Source organism: Cydia splendana, chromosome 4 (genome assembly GCF_910591565.1).
Source record: "Cydia splendana chromosome 4, ilCydSple1.2, whole genome shotgun sequence".
NCBI classification, from domain to species: domain Eukaryota; kingdom Metazoa; phylum Arthropoda; class Insecta; order Lepidoptera; family Tortricidae; genus Cydia; species Cydia splendana.
In genome coordinates, this window is record NC_085963.1 from 2,371,536 (window position 1) to 2,388,987 (window position 17,452).

General features: G+C 37.6%; 2 protein-coding genes across 2 annotated transcripts in view; one reads left to right on the plus strand and one right to left on the minus strand.

Annotated features, from left to right (window-relative positions):
• The window catches only part of LOC134789705 (small ribosomal subunit protein mS31), a 169,157-nt gene that overhangs the window by 150,578 nt on the left and 1,127 nt on the right, over positions 1–17,452 (plus strand). The window lies entirely within an intron of this gene.
• LOC134789695 (STE20/SPS1-related proline-alanine-rich protein kinase-like) overlaps positions 9,416–17,452 on the minus strand; it is a 153,315-nt gene continuing 145,278 nt past the window's right edge. The window contains exons 2-4 of the mRNA XM_063760310.1: positions 15,955–17,175; positions 15,117–15,459; positions 9,416–14,553 (exon numbers count right to left, since the gene is read on the minus strand). Coding sequence (XP_063616380.1) covers positions 14,418–14,553; positions 15,117–15,459; positions 15,955–16,942 — 1,467 coding nt within the window. The 5' untranslated portion in view covers positions 16,943–17,175 and the 3' untranslated portion in view covers positions 9,416–14,417. The remainder of the gene's footprint in view (positions 14,554–15,116; positions 15,460–15,954; positions 17,176–17,452) is intronic.

Here is a 17,452-nt window from a genome sequence, read left to right on the forward strand (position 1 = left end):
ATGCACATAAATAATAGGTACTAAATAAAACACTCACAACATGAACTTAGATATATCTTAGTTACCACAAAAAAGAGATGGCAGAAACTGGCCAAAATGACCTCTTGAAAATATGCTGTATAATTATGCGACAGTCTGTAATACCTATATAATTAGTATCATTACTTTATGAATATGCTAAATCTATTTTAAAACAACGTGAGTCATATTGGCTTAGCCGAGACAATTGAAAGTCACTTCATTTACTAAAAAAAAAACAAAGTACTTTATAAAAAACTAACAAATCTTTCATCGATCTTCTTCGAGCTTTTGCCAAACAAAAAATCCATGATGTAACAAAGAAATAAATAATAACTATGTATAATAGAACTGCTGACTATATCCTCCTAAGGCCCATGGTCCTACCTATACTACATTATACTATACCTATAGTAATTCTCCAGTTTGATGAAATTTAAATCACATTCAATTGGAACAGAGTCGCTTTTGCTTTGTTTCGTTCAATTTTCAAACAACGCAAAATCAACTCTAATTCCTACACTTTAGGTTCAAATTTCAGTGGCAAGTTTTGGATCTTTCATTTATATGGCTGGGCGTTAGGAGGATATCTAAATACTAGTTCCTTTAAATGGACCCGAAGTGTAACATTTTAAATGTTCGTAGAGGATTCCGAAAGTTATTAACTAGGCTTTAATAAAGCTGGTCAAGCAGGCAAATTTGAAAAATGTAGGCGCGAAGGGATATCGTCCCATAGAAAATTTGAATTTCGCGCCTTTTTTTACTGATAAGTTTTGCTTGACCAGCTATAAGTACGAAATTCGAATCTACAATACATGTGACTAAAAATAAGTAAAAAAACTACACATTCTCTTCTAAAAAAAACCGAATGGTGTTATTCACAAACGCGCTACAAGGCGCAATTATCACCATATGTACTTTAATCATTTATCTATAAATTAATTAAGCTTGTAAAGTTTTATGAAAATAGTGGTAAAAGTACACAAGGTGACTTGTTAATTCGTCGAATCTTCTGTCTAAAAACAAAACGGTTAAAAAAACCTCGATTTGAGGCCTCAGCTGACTGGGCTAAAAACCTTTTAGGGCAATTCGCCAGTAACTGGCCGGTTTTAGTAACTAGTAGGCGCCCTAAACTAAAATGAATTATATTCACCTATAAACAGAATTCATTTTAGTATAAGGCGGCTAGTTATTGAAGGCTGGCCAGTTGTTGAAACCTATATATAACCTTATAACAGTGGCCAGTTGCTGGCGAATTACCCTGTATTATAGTTCGTTTTTTAGCATTAGAAATAAGGTAAACAATTTTGATGTGTCTTTTAATTGAAAAACACATTTAAAAAATAAGTTACGGCAAATATGTAACAATTATGAATCTAATACGATCATTTATATTCTTCTGCTTTCATAAGTAACAGTTACTGATTTTTAAAAAGCGTTTTTCATCTAAAAGACACGCTTACCTTCTTTCAAGTTCTTTCTAATGCTAAAAAAACCGGGCAAGTGCGAGTCGGACTCGCGCACGAAGGGTTCCGTACCATAATGAAAAAAAAACGGGAAAAAAATGCAAAAAAAAAACGGTCACCCATCCAAGTACTGACCACGCCCGACGTTGCTTAACTTTGGTCAAAATCACGTTTGTTGTATGGGAGCCCCATTTAAATCTTTATTTTATTCTGTTTTTAGTATTTGTTGTTATAGCGGCAACAGAAATACATCATCTGTGAAAATTTCAACTTTCTAGCTATCACGGTTCGTGAGATACAGCCTGGTGACAGACGGACGGACGGACGGACGGACGGACGGACGGATGGACGGACGGACGGACGGACAGCGAAGTCTTAGTAATAGGGTCCCGTTTTACCTTTTGGGTACGGAACCCTAAAAACGAACTATAGATCTATTATATGCGTCGATTTCCTCGTCGAAAGAATGTGTTTTAGAATTCGAATTTAGTACTTAACTAAAGAAAAAGAACAGCAATGTTTTGACGAACGGGACGATTCCAAAGTGTCAAATTTTTCCGACACGTTTTGATAGTTTTCCTAGTACTTATATAGATTTTTAAGACTTAATTTTCAAAACTTAAAATAGTCTGCAAATTAGGTTAGGTCACCGCTATACGCTTTTTTACAGTACAATTAATTATATTTATAAAATAGCACAAACATTTTAATCTAAGCACAACCTTTTGTGATAGTCGCTTATTTTATTACCAAGTCACTATTATGTATATTGGTTCAATATGTAATAATAATTGAGATAAATATGAACACTTTCGTAGCGTAGCCAATAACATGGCTTTCCCGCTTTGTAGCGAAAAGCGACTACGAACACACGGAACCTGCCTAGCGGGTCGGGCGTAACTACTTACAAATATTTGTATTTTTAATTATTGTTTTTATTGATATTAAGCAGGTTGTATTTAAAATTCTGTATGTTTTTTGTGTAGATAACTGTCATGGAACCTGAATATTTAATGATACTTTTTAAAAAGAACAATATCAGCTTTATCGCAATGCATGAAGGTTCATTTTTAACTGGACACATTGTCATGTATAGCGGTGAGTTGTTTAAACTACTATAATTGTTAATTATGTTTATTTAATTCTAGTTTATATGTTATTTATTAAAGTAAATCCGCATAAAAAGGTCACACCTAACTCAAGTAATTTAAATTCTCATTCGCACAAATTTTGAGTAGTGACACTTTACATTGGAAATTGACTGTGAATCTCATGCTTGCTTTTATTGTTACATTCCACTTTGCAATAGTCTTCCAAGTTTATTTATTTATTAGAGTTAGACAAAAAAAAGTCTGCAACGATTTTGATAGCATACGCAGTGCAAGTGTTATTTATACGTCATAATTTCATAGAAGTTTGACGTTTAAAATAACACTTGCACTGCGTGTGCTGTCAAAATCGTTGCAGACTTATTTTGGTATATCTCTAGACATATGTAATTTAATTTACACAGAGCATTTATTTTGTATTAACAAAATCCTACTTATAATTTATTTAATGAACTCATAATTTAAGTATCGTAAAGTTAGTCGGGGCAAGTGCGTCCATAAGGTTGGTCATGGTGAAAGGGCCTTTAACCTTTTGCTGACGGGCGCAGTTGACTCTAGGTACACACTTGGCCCAACTGACTTTATCAATGTGTAAAACGAGGTTTCTATACGGTCAATATTATTGTGCCATAAGGAATTTCACGCTAGTCATACTAAAAATATATAATATATTTGACAAATGTATGTATAGATCTTTTTAAACGTTCCTCGAGGTTTATTTTATTTATAGCATTTAAGCTTAATATTAATGAAATAAATGCACAATATTGACATTAAACAATTTTAATCACTGAGGAATTGTAAAGAAATGTACTTTTTTTATTTATTTGTTGTTACTTGAATTGCTATTAATTTTATTATTCGTTTGTTATTGTTAATAACGCCTTATTAGAGTGAGTGTTTAGAGTAAAGAGTAAGACTTCGCCTAGTCACGCTTAGAATTTCCGGATACGGGTTAAGCGATGCAATGGTAGTCTAAAAAAAAAACTGTTTGTAGAAATTTCTAACAGATAATAATGACATGTATTTAACCAGAGGGTCTAGCATGAGTTGCGTTCTCGCGCGCGACTTCAAATATAAACTCCCGCGCGAGAACGCAACTTATGCTAGACCGCCATAAATGCTACAAAAAAAAGTTAAATTGGCACATATTGCCTAGCCATCAAAATCGCCTGCTAACATCATTACTTAATCATTCCTTTTAACTTTGCCTCCGGTAAAGAACTAATTTATATAATTGAGATGAAAGTCTACCAAGGCATTGCTTAGCCAGTTTTCAGACTAATTTCCTGTACGCACACAGTAATACTCATCTGATTTTCTCTCTCTGAGCTTATGCCGATAGTCAAAGTTATTTCATATTGTTAGTAAATTAAATGGCCATGTACCTATTAATAATATTAATATGTATAGTTTTTATGCTGTTGAAAGTTGAACCAAATCGGTGATAATATTTTTGTTAAGGCTAGTTATATAGCATACAATTAAATGTAAATAAAATGCATGTAGCATACTTTAAAAGCTTAATTATATCTTAGTGCCAATCAGTGGTGTTTTACCTATACTGTATCATTAGATTCATTAGTGTTAAAAAATGTCGGATACCTGAATTAGTCACAATTCAATAAAATAAAGTTCATCTGCGAGAAAAATAATATTTCATTAAAGTACCTATATTTTTAATTTATTTAAACAAATTTGTTTTGGTTCAACTTTCAGTAGCTTATAATTTTATCACGCTGCTAAAATATTACGTACAGATGTAGTGCATAATCATTTTCACGGAAATGTAGTAACGTGTCTTGCTATTTCAGTCAGTCTCGGTACAAAAAGTAGAGGTTGACTAAAGTAGCATGACAAATACGAACATTTCCGAGAAAACACGATGGAAAACAATTATGCACTGCATCTGAAAGCAATTTTATTTAGATTACTACGTAGACCTAGACACTCAGCGACTAGACTTTCGCAGTGGGTTGTTTTCTCCATGGACCAACGGCTAAAGAATTAAGTTTATACAAAACTTATTTTTATATTCTCGTTCCTTTACGCCGACTTGCAGTTAGCGTATGTACATTCTGTCAATGTGGCACACACTGTCAATAATAATGACATTATTCTTGTATACCTGTTAGTACTACTCTCGCTTAACAAATGTGTTTCATAATGGTGCTCCTACACTGGCTTATGAATCGTATGAAGTATTTGAAGATACCGTGAAAGCGTGAAAGATACATGAATCAATTGCCTAAAAAATAAGTGTTTGAGCATGTTATGTTGTACGAGTAGTAGTATTAATTTTGGGTACCTATATGAGAATTAAATTGTAAAAAACGTCTTTTAAGCTTTTAAACTTCTCTACTACGTGTAATCGTATAACACATAGCTCTGTCGTCGCGTAATGGAGTGTACGAGGTGCGGTCCAAATATTTCTGGCTGGAATGGTTTGGCCGTTTTAAAAAACGAAAAAAATATGTCATTTTAATTGTCATTTATCCTGTTCTTTTGGATATAGATTTTGGGTTTCTATTGTTTGCGGTTTTTATTTCACGGCGATTAGAACAACAGGAAATGGAAACTTTTTTTCAAGCTTACAGCGAAGTGAACGAAAAGCGTGCTCTCAGGAAGTTTTGGATGCCTATAAAAAACATGGAAAGAGTTTTCTGGAGTCAATTGTTACTGGGGACGAAACGATGGTTTTGTACTATGATTCCCTCTATAAAAGAGAATCGAAGGAGTGGCGTCGTCATGGTGAACAGCGGCCTCGGAAGGCGAAGGTAACGCAATCCACTAAAAATACCATGGCTACCATGTTCTGGGATTGTCAAGGAATACTGTTGATGGACATAAAAGAAAGTAATACCACGGTGACTGGCAGCTCCTACGCTACCCTTAAACAACAGTTACGAGAGGTGATCAAGCACACACTTCGGGGAAAACTTAGCAGAGGTGTGCGCCTTCTCTACTACGATGCGCCCATTCACACTGCTTTAATTACCAAGGCTGCTGTTGGAAAGTGTGGCTTTGAGGAAATTCGCCATCCACCGTATAGTCACGACCTGGTCCCTAGTGACTACTATTTGTTTTGGAAACTTAAGGCAGACTTAAGGGGAAGACGATTTTCTTCAGATGGTGAAGTGACCCATGCGGTTTACGGCCATTTTGAGGACAAACTTTCAGAGTACTTTTACAAGGGTATAGAAAAGCTAATTTACAGATTTAAAAAGTGTGTTGAAATAGAAGGGAAATATATCGAATAATAAAAATAGTTTTGTAAATGTATGCTCTTATTTTCCATGTCAGGCCGGAAACTTTTAGACCGCACCTCGTATCTGTCAATAATTCGTCCATACTTCCGTCATTACTTTCATTCAAAGGGAAGTTTTAAACCTTTATTGACAGTGTGGCCACAATTATTAGTAGAACTAAGACTAGGTAGTTAGTTACGGTAAGGTTTTGGAAAATCTTAGAGGTTTTGAATAAAATATCCTGCCGAAAAGTTTATGCGTTTTATTATTAAAAATACCTCAAAATAAGCAACAAACAAATAACAATGTAAACCGTGGCTCGAAAGAACCACGTGTGAGCGGGAGAGAGAACGCTTTAGCAAACTCAAGTTTTTTTGCTTTTAACATAAGAATAACCTTATAACGTAGCCATAGAAGTTATTTTTTAAATGTTTGTACCGATCGACCACCATTTCAATATTCTTTGGGCTCTGAATCAGGGCAGTCTTAAACTACGCTGGGGCCCTTGGCCACATAAGAATTTGGGGCCCTTTTGGAGAGTAAAGAAAGTGAATTAAACTAACATTTTTCTACTACGATCTTCTTATTATTATGGGTAATCAAATATACTGTTACTGTCTGTCCTTCGGGGCCCCCTGAGGATGGGGGCCCTGGGCACGGGCCCCGTGTGCCCTTATGGTAAAGACGGTACTGCTCTGAATTATGTATAATTTTTGATTGAAATATAAATAATTCCTCAAAATGCATACCTATGACTATTTAATATTATTTCCCGGATTACTATTTTGTATTGGTATTCCCTTTGAGAAACTAAAACTATGTACTAAAGTCTTACAAAAAGCATTCTTTCTCCCGCCAACTCCAATGTGCATGTCATAGTACATATAATAGGAAACATCTGTATCGTTACTATAATACTAGATCTACCACCTCTAGCGTATTTCATATACAATTCTTACATGTCTCATTATGATTTCAATAGGTGGCAGCACCATCAGTAATAATATTTTGACCCTTTAGGTTTTAGGGGAGAAAAAAAATAAGTGACTTTAATGTCAATTTTGATTCCTTTTGTGGGTCAAGATGATGTATTCGTTTTTTTTTATAAAATTGCATAATACATTTATATCAATAAAACCACTGGTTATTGAACCGATAATTCAGATATTTTTTAATAGGGTAGGTAATCAAATCATATTAGTAATTTCTAGTATTGACTAGGCACAGCGAGCTGCAAAACTGCCTACCCACTTAAATAAAAGGAATTCATCCTAAAGCACAATAAAATGTACTATTATTATTATTGTGCTTTAGGATAAATTACCGTACAGAAAGGATACTTCCTACAAAACCGAAGTTTGACAGCGATTCAGGGACTAATCATGCTATCCCTTTCTAATGTATGGCACTATCCCTGTCGGCTATTTAGGGTTGTCAAAATTCAAGTGATCATCTTATCTGTGGTCGTGCACTCAAAAGGACGTCAAGTGGTATATTAGTAACCCTGATAATTGCTCGGAGCAATGCTGAGCCGAACGGAGCCGAGTTTGCCCGAAGTAAGGAGTGTCTCCCCACTGCCTAAAGTGGGTATGCAGCTTTGTGTAGGTAGGTACACAATTAATATTATTACTCACAGTGTCCACTCTATTATGGCACTTGCACAAGTTTTATGAAGAGCCTTCGTAATACAAAATATATGACTAAATGATATGAAAACAGTCACAACGTCTCGTAATTCTCTATTGCCGTCCTTTTCCACTCGTAAGGTAAATGCGGGAAAGACCGCCTACATGCTTTTTCGTCGCTTTTTTCGGCTTCGGCTAAGTCGAAAACCATAGGTGGGAACGAAAGGTCCCATCGCTGTATCTCGCTCCAACCTATGGTAGTCGCCTTAGCCGCAGCCAGTCGCGCAATGTCGTGGCCAGGCCGTTAAGTTTGTGCACATATACTCCCACTTACAGAAGGTCGGCAGAACAGGAGCGAAGCTCTTCCTTTCTGACTGATGTGTCTGAGCTACGTACGTATACAAATACGAGAGTTTTTGCTCTATGAGTAACTCTATATCTTTATTTATTTAAATAAAAGTAAACAAAATCTACCCTCAATGGCTCCTTAAGCCAGTTGAGAGTAGATGAAAACATTACATGATCAAATAATGTAGGTTAAAGTCAAGTCGTTCAGGGACTGACTCAGGATCCAGGCGGTTTTGTACCCTACCCGAAAATTTACAAATTGTTTGTTTACTTTTATTTAAATACCTAAACATACAGACCTATGACGGTTTTCCCAACCAATAATGTTACATGCCGGTCTTTCCCACATTGACCGATTAATCAATAGATTCGAAAAAGAAAGCATGACAAAAATATATGCATCTTTAGTTTTACATTTACTTATTATTGTCAACTTTTCCATATATTGTTGACTTAGTACTTTTTCTACCCAAAGAAATACACAATGATGTTATAGAAAGAGATAGTAATATAACATTATAATTTAATGAGAAAATGCATTCCAGCAACGCAAATTATTCTTTAAAAAGTTTATTTCAAGATTTTCAGAATGAGACATCCAACAAAAATTATCAATTTATCAAATTATCACATCAAAAAAAAATATGACTTTTTGCATTAAGTCAATCTCTCTTGCACCATACATATCTATATTTTTATGTCTTTATTTGTGACGTTATCTATGAAAAGGGACTTTATTGTCGATGGCGCTTATGCCATTATTAACAATTCTCCGATATAAATACAATGCCGCGCGACGCTGTGCGGCGTAAGCGCTATCGACAATTAAGGTCCCTTTTCATAGATAATGCCCCATTAGTAATCTAATAATCTTACACGGACTTCTGAAGGCGTTTCTAAGGCAGTATTTTAATATAAGCGAGAAAAAAAGAAATTATATGAAATGAACGTATTTTACAATAAAAAAGTAACTTTTGCAATATAAATTATGATACATCATCAGTGTACTAGGGTAATTCGTCAATTAGTGGCCACTGTTTAATAACTGGCCACCTTATAAAGGTGGCCAGTTATAATAACCGGTGGCCAGTAATTGACGAATTACTCTACATACTAGCAATAAATTAAACTATAATAGTTATTTCGGTAGCGTTAACTCTAAAAAAATAAGTAGGAAGAGTGTTTAATGATACTATATATGGGAGTCACGATCGGTAATACCTACTTTTTTAGGGTTCCGTACCCAAAGGGTAAAACGGGACCCTATTACTAAGACTTCGCTGTCCGTCCGTCCGTCCGTCCGTCCGTCTGTCACCAGGCTGTATCTCACGAACCGTGATAGCTAGACAGTTGAAATTTTCACAGATGATGTATTTCTGTTGCCGCTATAACAACAAATACTAAAAACAGAATAAAATAAAGATTTAAATGGGGCTCCCATACAACAAACGTGATTTTTGACCAAAGTTAAGCAACGTCGGGAGTGGTCAGTACTTGGATGGGTGACCGTTTTTTTTTTGCTTTTTTTTTCGTTTTTTTTTTTTGCATTATGGTACGGAACCCTTCGTGCGCGAGTCCGACTCGCACTTGCCCGGTTTTTAACAAATTCATCTCATATAATTTCATTAGTAACGAAATGCTTCCAGAAAGATTATTGTCGGGGACATATTCATTTTATTCACAAAGCTACGATAATGCGCTTAAAATATGGGCCATTCCCAAATGAAATAGTAAATAGAGAAAAGTAGGTGACCCTAAAGTAAAACCAAGAAAACAAGAAGTGTCGACCATCAAATATATAAATAATAAATAAATAATTAGGGGATATCTTACACAGATCACCCTAGCCCCAAACTGAGCAAAACTTGTACTATAAGTGCTAGGCGACGATATACATACTTATACAGATAAATACATACTTATATATGTACCTACATAGAAAACACCCACGACTCAGGAACAAATATTTGTGTTCATCACAGAACCATCGGCTACACAGGCAGGGTCACTACCCACTAGGCCAGACCAGTCGCCTGCAACTGCAAGTCTCTATATTTTTTTTCAATGTAGGGTAATTCGCCACCTGTTAGTAACTTTGCCACCCTAAACTAAAAATTAATTCTATTCACCTATAAACAGAATACATTTTAGTATAAGGTGGCTAGTTATTGAAGGCTGGCCAGTTATTGAATCCTTATACTAAAATTAATTCTGTTTATAGGTAAATAGAATCCATTTTTAGTTTAGGGTGGCCAGTTATTGGCCGGTGGCCAGTTGCTGGCGAATTACCCTATAAACAATAATTTATTATCTCTTTTATAATTATTTTAATAATTTGTTTAGTTGGTCTTGCTTTAGTTTTAGACGAGTGCAATAAAAGCGCATTGGAAATGGCGCATTAAAAAAACCTACTTCATCTAAGTCGCTATGGCTAATCGTAGGAACTAATGATGATATGAAAGAATCGTTTAAATCAGCGGTCGGCAACCTTTTGGCAGCCAAGGGCCACATAGTAGTTAACCAAGTTGACGCGGGCCGCACTTTGTTAATATGTGTGACTTTATATCTTTATCTACTCAAAGGTTAACTGGAAGAAATCCCTTAAAGCAGCGGTCGGCAACCTTTTTTTGCGTAGTTTTAGTAGCGTAGTTAACGATGAGTAAGGTGACGCGGGCCGCACTTTGTTAATATTTATGACTTTATCAGACATTGTCGTTTCTCAATATTACATAGCCAGAGAGGCTCGTAGGCCGCAAGTGACAGTTTCACGAGCCGCATGCGGCCCGCAGGTTGCCGACCGCCGCCTTAAAGGGATAAGTTCGCTTTTGTACTGCCTATCCTGTGCCATAAATTTGTGTTTTGTGTTTTGTACAATAAAGAGTTTATACATACATACATACATTGTCGTTTGACAATATTACATACAAAATAGCCAAGCCGGCTCGCGGGCCGCAAGTGAGAGGTTCGCGGGCCGCATGCCGCTTGTTGCCGACCGCTGGTTTACATCATAGAGTAGTATAAGTAAAGAAAGAGTGGTAACTCCATACGTCAGTTTTGTTACCAAAACGCGCGTTATTTCGTAGTCGACACCTAACGTCAAGTAGTGGAACTATCAGTACCCTAATTGACACCAGATGTCACAAGTGTAGCTTATTATTATTATTTGTATATCCGTTTTAAAACTCTCGGGTCTTTCGAGCCCGGTCATTTATAAGGCGTGCGTGGGGATATGGATCCAACACGTAGAGGCCGTTTGGAGAGATTTGATGTCATGTAGAACGCCTGCTGAAACCCTTTCACGGGTACATCAATATAGATACCCGTGAACCGGTTTCAGCAGGCATTGGAAACTATGAAACTATTATTATTATTATTTATTATTCAGAGCCCACTGTGTCCCACTCCCAGCAGTGCTGGGCAAAGGCCTCCCCCCTCTTCCTCGAAAAATGTACTTCTAAAACAATTTACAACTAATATTATAAGCGGAAGGGGTTGAAAATAGACTTCCAGTTAATCCGGTTATAATATGAGCTGAAAATTGTTGAGCATTAGAGTTTTCGTACGCCGCGACATCTATTGTCAACTAGCAGTACTGATAAATTCCGCTCCTTGACGCTAGATGTCGACTACAAAATAACGCGCGTTTTGGTTAGAAAATTAATGTATGGAGTTACCACAATTTCTTTACTTATATTACTCTATGGTTTAAATGGGTCATAGAGTAAAGCCACTCTTAAAATTAAAGCCCCTATAAGATGCTACACGGATCCAAATTGTACGGAAGATCCATCGAATCCGGATTTCATACTAGTTGGATCCGGATCGCAAATCCTTATCTTCCCTAATCGACACATTTATATGTGTGCCTAAAAATATTAGACAGACGTAGTGCATAATTATTTTCCATCGTATTTTCACGGAAACGTACGAACGTGTCTTGCTATTTCAGTCAGTTTCGGTACAAAAAGTGCTGAGGTTGACTGAACTAGCATGACAAATACGAACGTTTCCAACAAAATACGTTGGAAAACAATTATGCACTACATCTGTCGTGGGGATTAATTTTAAGATTAGTTATACTTTCGTTAACCTACGGTTTTCGTTTTGCACAGTATATAACCCAAAAATTCGTTTCAGAAATTCATACTTTGAGCTAAAAACAATTGAACTATCATAAATCCTTTATTCACCAATAAAATGTGTATTCGGGGCGTATAAACAATATATAACTTAATTAGTTATAGATACAGACTTGACGCACCGGGCGTCGAAAATAGGTATCCCTATCGTTGACATCCCACCCATGGTTGGCACCTCTAACCTTATGTAAACCAGCATACTTTTCTATAAAAGTAAGTGCCAATGACTTATACATTTCAGTGCCAATCAATGGGTAGTTTACCTTACTCGTGACGTCACGAAGAAGCGAGACATGATATGGGGTTTAAGTTTTAAACGTATTTTAGATTATAGAGTGTTGTGGACTTTTTATACTTTAATTGTAAAACATATTTTTATTTATTTATTTAATGTGATGCATTGTAATATTTGTAATACAGTGAAACCTGGATAAGTGAGACTTCAAGGGACGAGCAGATTTGTCTCACTTAAAGAGGTATTCCACTTACCCAGGGTCTCAGTTAGCCAGGTACAAATAAATTTCTGTCTCATTTATAGAGGGTCCCATTAATAGAGGTGAGAATAGAGGATATATCTCAGTTATAGAGGTGGTTAATAAGGTATTTTGTAATTATCTTTAAATGTTTAGGTAAAATAATCCTTGTCCCTAATTATTTTTTAAGTCTGTATAAATATTTCTTTGAATTTATTTTGAATGATTTTCCAAAGGATAGATTTTTTCAATTAAATTTGATACGGACTTCATTGCGTCTTAGAAATTTATTAAATGAAAATTTGTTTATTCTTGTTACTTATCAAGATTTCAGCTTTCGTTTCGATAGTTTTAACTACATAAAGTAACTAAATGAAACTTGAAGTCGTTTAGACACAATTAAGCAAATGCGGAATTTGTGGATAGACTAAGAGTTAGTAAGAATACGGAAATAGATCAATAAAGTCCAAGTTAGAGAGGTCATAGATTGTCGTTCTCTCAGATACAGAGGTAATTCGTATGAAATTCTAAAAAAAAATTAAGAAAATGTAATCTTATAAATAAAGTCTCAGTAAAAGAGGTAAAATACACTCTCTGTCTCAATTATAGAGGTAAATGTGACTATAAAATCACAACAACTAATCCCAGTTATAGAGGTTCGTTTTATCTCACTAACAGAGGTAATTCAGTGCTAAAGTGTCGGGACCGCACCATGAGTCCCAGCTATAGAGGTTTCTCACTTATCCAGGTCCCACTTAACCAGGTTTCACTGTATATGTCCAAATGAATATTTTAGTGAATATTAACATTAGGATTTCATTTTATATACAATATGCTCCTGAGCGGAATTAAAAACAATATTTATTGTGAGGTAAATTTCTCAATAAAATAAAATATGTATAACTAAATCATAAAAATTAAATCATGGGTGTGTACCTAACATAAAATAAATCTTAGAGAGAAAAAAGAAAATAATTACATTTAGCAATATAAACAATACATGGTTATGATTAAGTAAGCGTCGAAGTAATTGAATAATTATATAATATCTCAACAACACTCGATAATCTATGCCACAAACATTACCCTAATAAACGCTTAAAAAAAATACAAGCACCAAGCGAATTCGCTCGCGTATAATGCCGTCAGCGATGTCTATGCATTAGATCAGGGGTCGGCAAACCACGGCTCGCGAGCCACATGCGGCTCATTGGAGATACAATAGCGGCTTTACGTCTCCCATAAAATTTACTGCAGTTGGCTCATCTTCACAAATTTTGCCGACCCCTGCATTAGATAAAAAACAAAAATCTAAGTGTTGTCAACCCTACCGTTGTTTTACCGGCGCGTGCGGTCAACGACCCGCGAATTAATCGTATATCTTACTGCAAACACAAGGCTATTACATACTTTGCAATGGCATGCCGTTTTAAATTGCTGACTAAGTAGGAGCAACAAATTCAATTTATCTGTGGGCGGTCGATCGTAAAATCAGGCAGATCATGAAATTCCTAGGCATATCGTGAATCGTGAAAATCATCGCCTCGTTCCTTGACTTGACTTAGCCCCGCTCGGGACTCCTATTTCTGGACAGTTTACCCTTGGGGCATCTGAAGCAACCTGACGATCCTGCCTATCTACTAGCTTAATGTGACTACTGTGACTACCGTCAAAACATTACACAGAAACTTTACGATCTGCCTGATTTTACGATCGGCTGCCGACAGATCGATTAAATGTCGCAATATATTTTAAATCGCATACGATTATAATAAGTTCCACCGATGCTGGGGGGTTAGTCGGCGATGGAAATCTGCGCGGCGCCGACCAGGCTCTTGTCATTGTAAAGTCGTCGTCATCACGAAGACATAAGGTCCACCGATACGATGTTACGTTTAACCGACGATCATCAATAGCATACCCAGGCCCTCGTCATTGTAAAGTCATCTTTATCACGAAGATATACGGTTCACCGATGTGTGGCTGCTAGTTTAGTCGACGATGGAGATCTGCGCGTACCCGACCAGTCCCTTCTCGTCCGGAGGCTCCGTGGGCGCGGCGTCGAGGCGGAACGTGGCCGTGCGCAGCGCCGCCGCCGAGCCCGGGGACAGCCAGTTGTCCACCAACCTGCAAATTAAACAAACCACGTTTAATATCCTAGATATGTATAAACGAGGATAAGTTCTTTGTCAAAAATTTAATTTTTGATACAAGGTTTTATCTTCGAGCGACACCGGCTTCCGACACGTCGGAAGAGAGGAGCCCGAGCGATATCTTACCGTACGAATCTTTCTGCCGGAGGCTGAGGAAATTGCCTCCCGCGTAGCATACGTAGCATGCTCTGTGTGGACTTGAGGCTCCAACTCTGCCCTCCTGAGGCCCACTTGCACCATCCCACTAACCCGGAGTGAAGCGGATAAACCGTTAACCCAGTGTCAAATTGTACTGGTAACCATGGTAACTCCAGGTTTAACCGGTTAACCCCGGGTTAGTGGAATGGTGCAAGTGGTGCTAAGCCAAATAGCGCTATCTCAAAAACAAATGATTTTGAAAATGGAATTCTCAGTAATAGAAACTAAAGTATAAGTTAGCTATGAATTTTCTTTTGAGATAGCGCTCTTTGGCAGGGTAGAACTAATTTCTATCATTTCTCTTCATGGGTATCATCGAATTTATTACTAGTAACTTACCTTTGTAAGTGCACCGCTACAGCGCCAGCGTCTCTCTGCTCCACCAACCCGGCCCCGACCAGCTCCGTAGCAATACCGTCCGCAGAATCCTTCCCCGGAGCGAACTCGAACCGGATATCATTCAGCTCATTCCTATCATTCCTCATCCGGAGCACCAGGTTGATGAGGGGAGGTTCTTCGCTACTGGTTCCTAGGGAGCCTATGGTGAAGGTGCCGGCGGCGGCGGTGGGCTCGTCCTCGTCGTCGGAGGAGTCGGCGCGGGCGAGCGTGTTCATGGGGCGGTCGCGGGCGGCGTTGTCTTCGTCGTCGTCGTTTTCGTCGTCGCTTTCCCACACCCATTCGCCTGGAAATTGTATAATGAATTGTTCAGTCAGTGAACAGTGACTGAGCATTTGTAGCGATTATTGCAAGAACAGAAGGTTCACAGGTGGTTAGTTAACAATGTTATGGTTAGTATGTATATGTTTTCACAGTGATGCAGAGCGAACTCGATTCCGACTGATTTTCTTTTGAGACAGTTGAGCATTCTATGCTACAAATCTCATATTTTGATTTCTTTCTCAGATCACAGATTGATACTATCCTACCAGTCCCCGAGGATAAGTGGGAATAGTTTCATTTGCAACTATGATCATGGAAACAGTTGAGAATAGTTTCATTTATCCTAGCTTAGGTCATGTCCCAGTGTTTTGTTGCTTGTCATTTACTTCGAGATATGATATGGATACCAAAATAGGGCCATTATTATCGTTCTGCAGTGCACAGGGCACACTTCAAGCAGAAGGATATACAATACACCAAACTGAATGTTATTCCAGAAAAAAACGACAACACGTACCTGTCTCCATCCGATGCAGCCGCCCTGAAGCGCCGGGCTGCCGCCGCGACGCCTTGTGCGCGCGCGTCTCCATACTGGGCCCCGTCGACACCAACGTCTGCACCAAATACTTCCTATCCTTAGCCTTCTTGAAGAACGCATGCTTCAACAGCTCGGTCGACGACGGCCGCTTCGTCGGATCCTTTTGCAAACACTCGGAAATCATTTTCCTAAACGTCTTCCCATAGGCTTTGTACTGGTCTTTTTCTTCGGCTCCTGTATCAAGAGTTGGCGGCTCGTTTTGAAGAGTTAACATTAAAACTTTCATAGGAGGATACTTGTGGTACGGCGCTGTGCCGGTAGCCATTTCTATAGCAGTTATTCCGAACGACCATATGTCCGCTTTGAAGTCGTAGCCGTGGTTTTGCTCCATAACTTCTGGTGCCATCCAGCATGGGGTGCCTACGAAAGTATGGCGGACTTTTTGTCGAGACAAATCTCGGCCGGTTGCCAGCCAAGCTGATACTCCGAAGTCAGCTATCTGTACCGCACCATCGTCACCTAGGAGTATATTCCCCGCTTTGATATCTCGGTGGATCTGTCCGTTCTGGTGGAAATATTCAAGGCCACGTAGGACTTCTTTAAGAACGGTAGCTATTGTAGCTTCATCGAAAACTCCGTGGCGGCAATTAGTCGCGCGGACTTTATGCTTTATTATGTCGAGAAGCGAACCGCCTTCTAAAAGCCGTAGAACTAACCAAAGCTCCTCACGGACGACAAAAGACGTGTAATATGTTACTACATTCTCGTGGTTACATGAGGACATAGCTTGGATTTCTTTTAAAAGCTCATCCATGGAGGTATTCCATTTGTCGAGGTTAATCCGCTTGATGGCACATTTCTCGTTTCTAGGTTTACACAAAGCTGCATGAACCACAGCGGTTGCACCAACACCAATTACTTCTAACAACTCATAGTCTTCTTGGCTATTAGGCCAAGCGCTCGCCATTTTGAATACTAAAGAGTTTACGTAAAATACAAGTTATGCTACAGGGATGATCCGATTGCCCATATCTATGTGGTTGTCAAGTTTGCAGTTTTTAATAATAAACTGCTTAGCGGTGCTTGCTTCGAAACGGTGCAGTGTTTGACAGCTTTCTCTTATTTCTCGCACTGTCTTGTCTTTTTGTATGATTTGACCATCATTTAAGTAGTCTACATTTGATGGATAGAGCTCGTCACCTAAAAAAAATGTAGATTGTACAGCAGCTTTCAAGAAGGACGGATAGAAGAAGGAAGAGAGTTTGAATATTGTATATGTACTAATTTTGGCTTTATTTCTATCAATTGTTTGAAAAAGAATGAAAAAAAAAAAGAGTATTAAACACTTTGGAATCATTTTCTTGAATTAGAATTTGTTAAAAAATGATTTGTTTAGTTCAAAGTGTACAAATTTTTATTCCATTATAAAGTAGTTCGTTCAAAATTAGATTTGATTTTGTCCTTATAAAAGAAACTC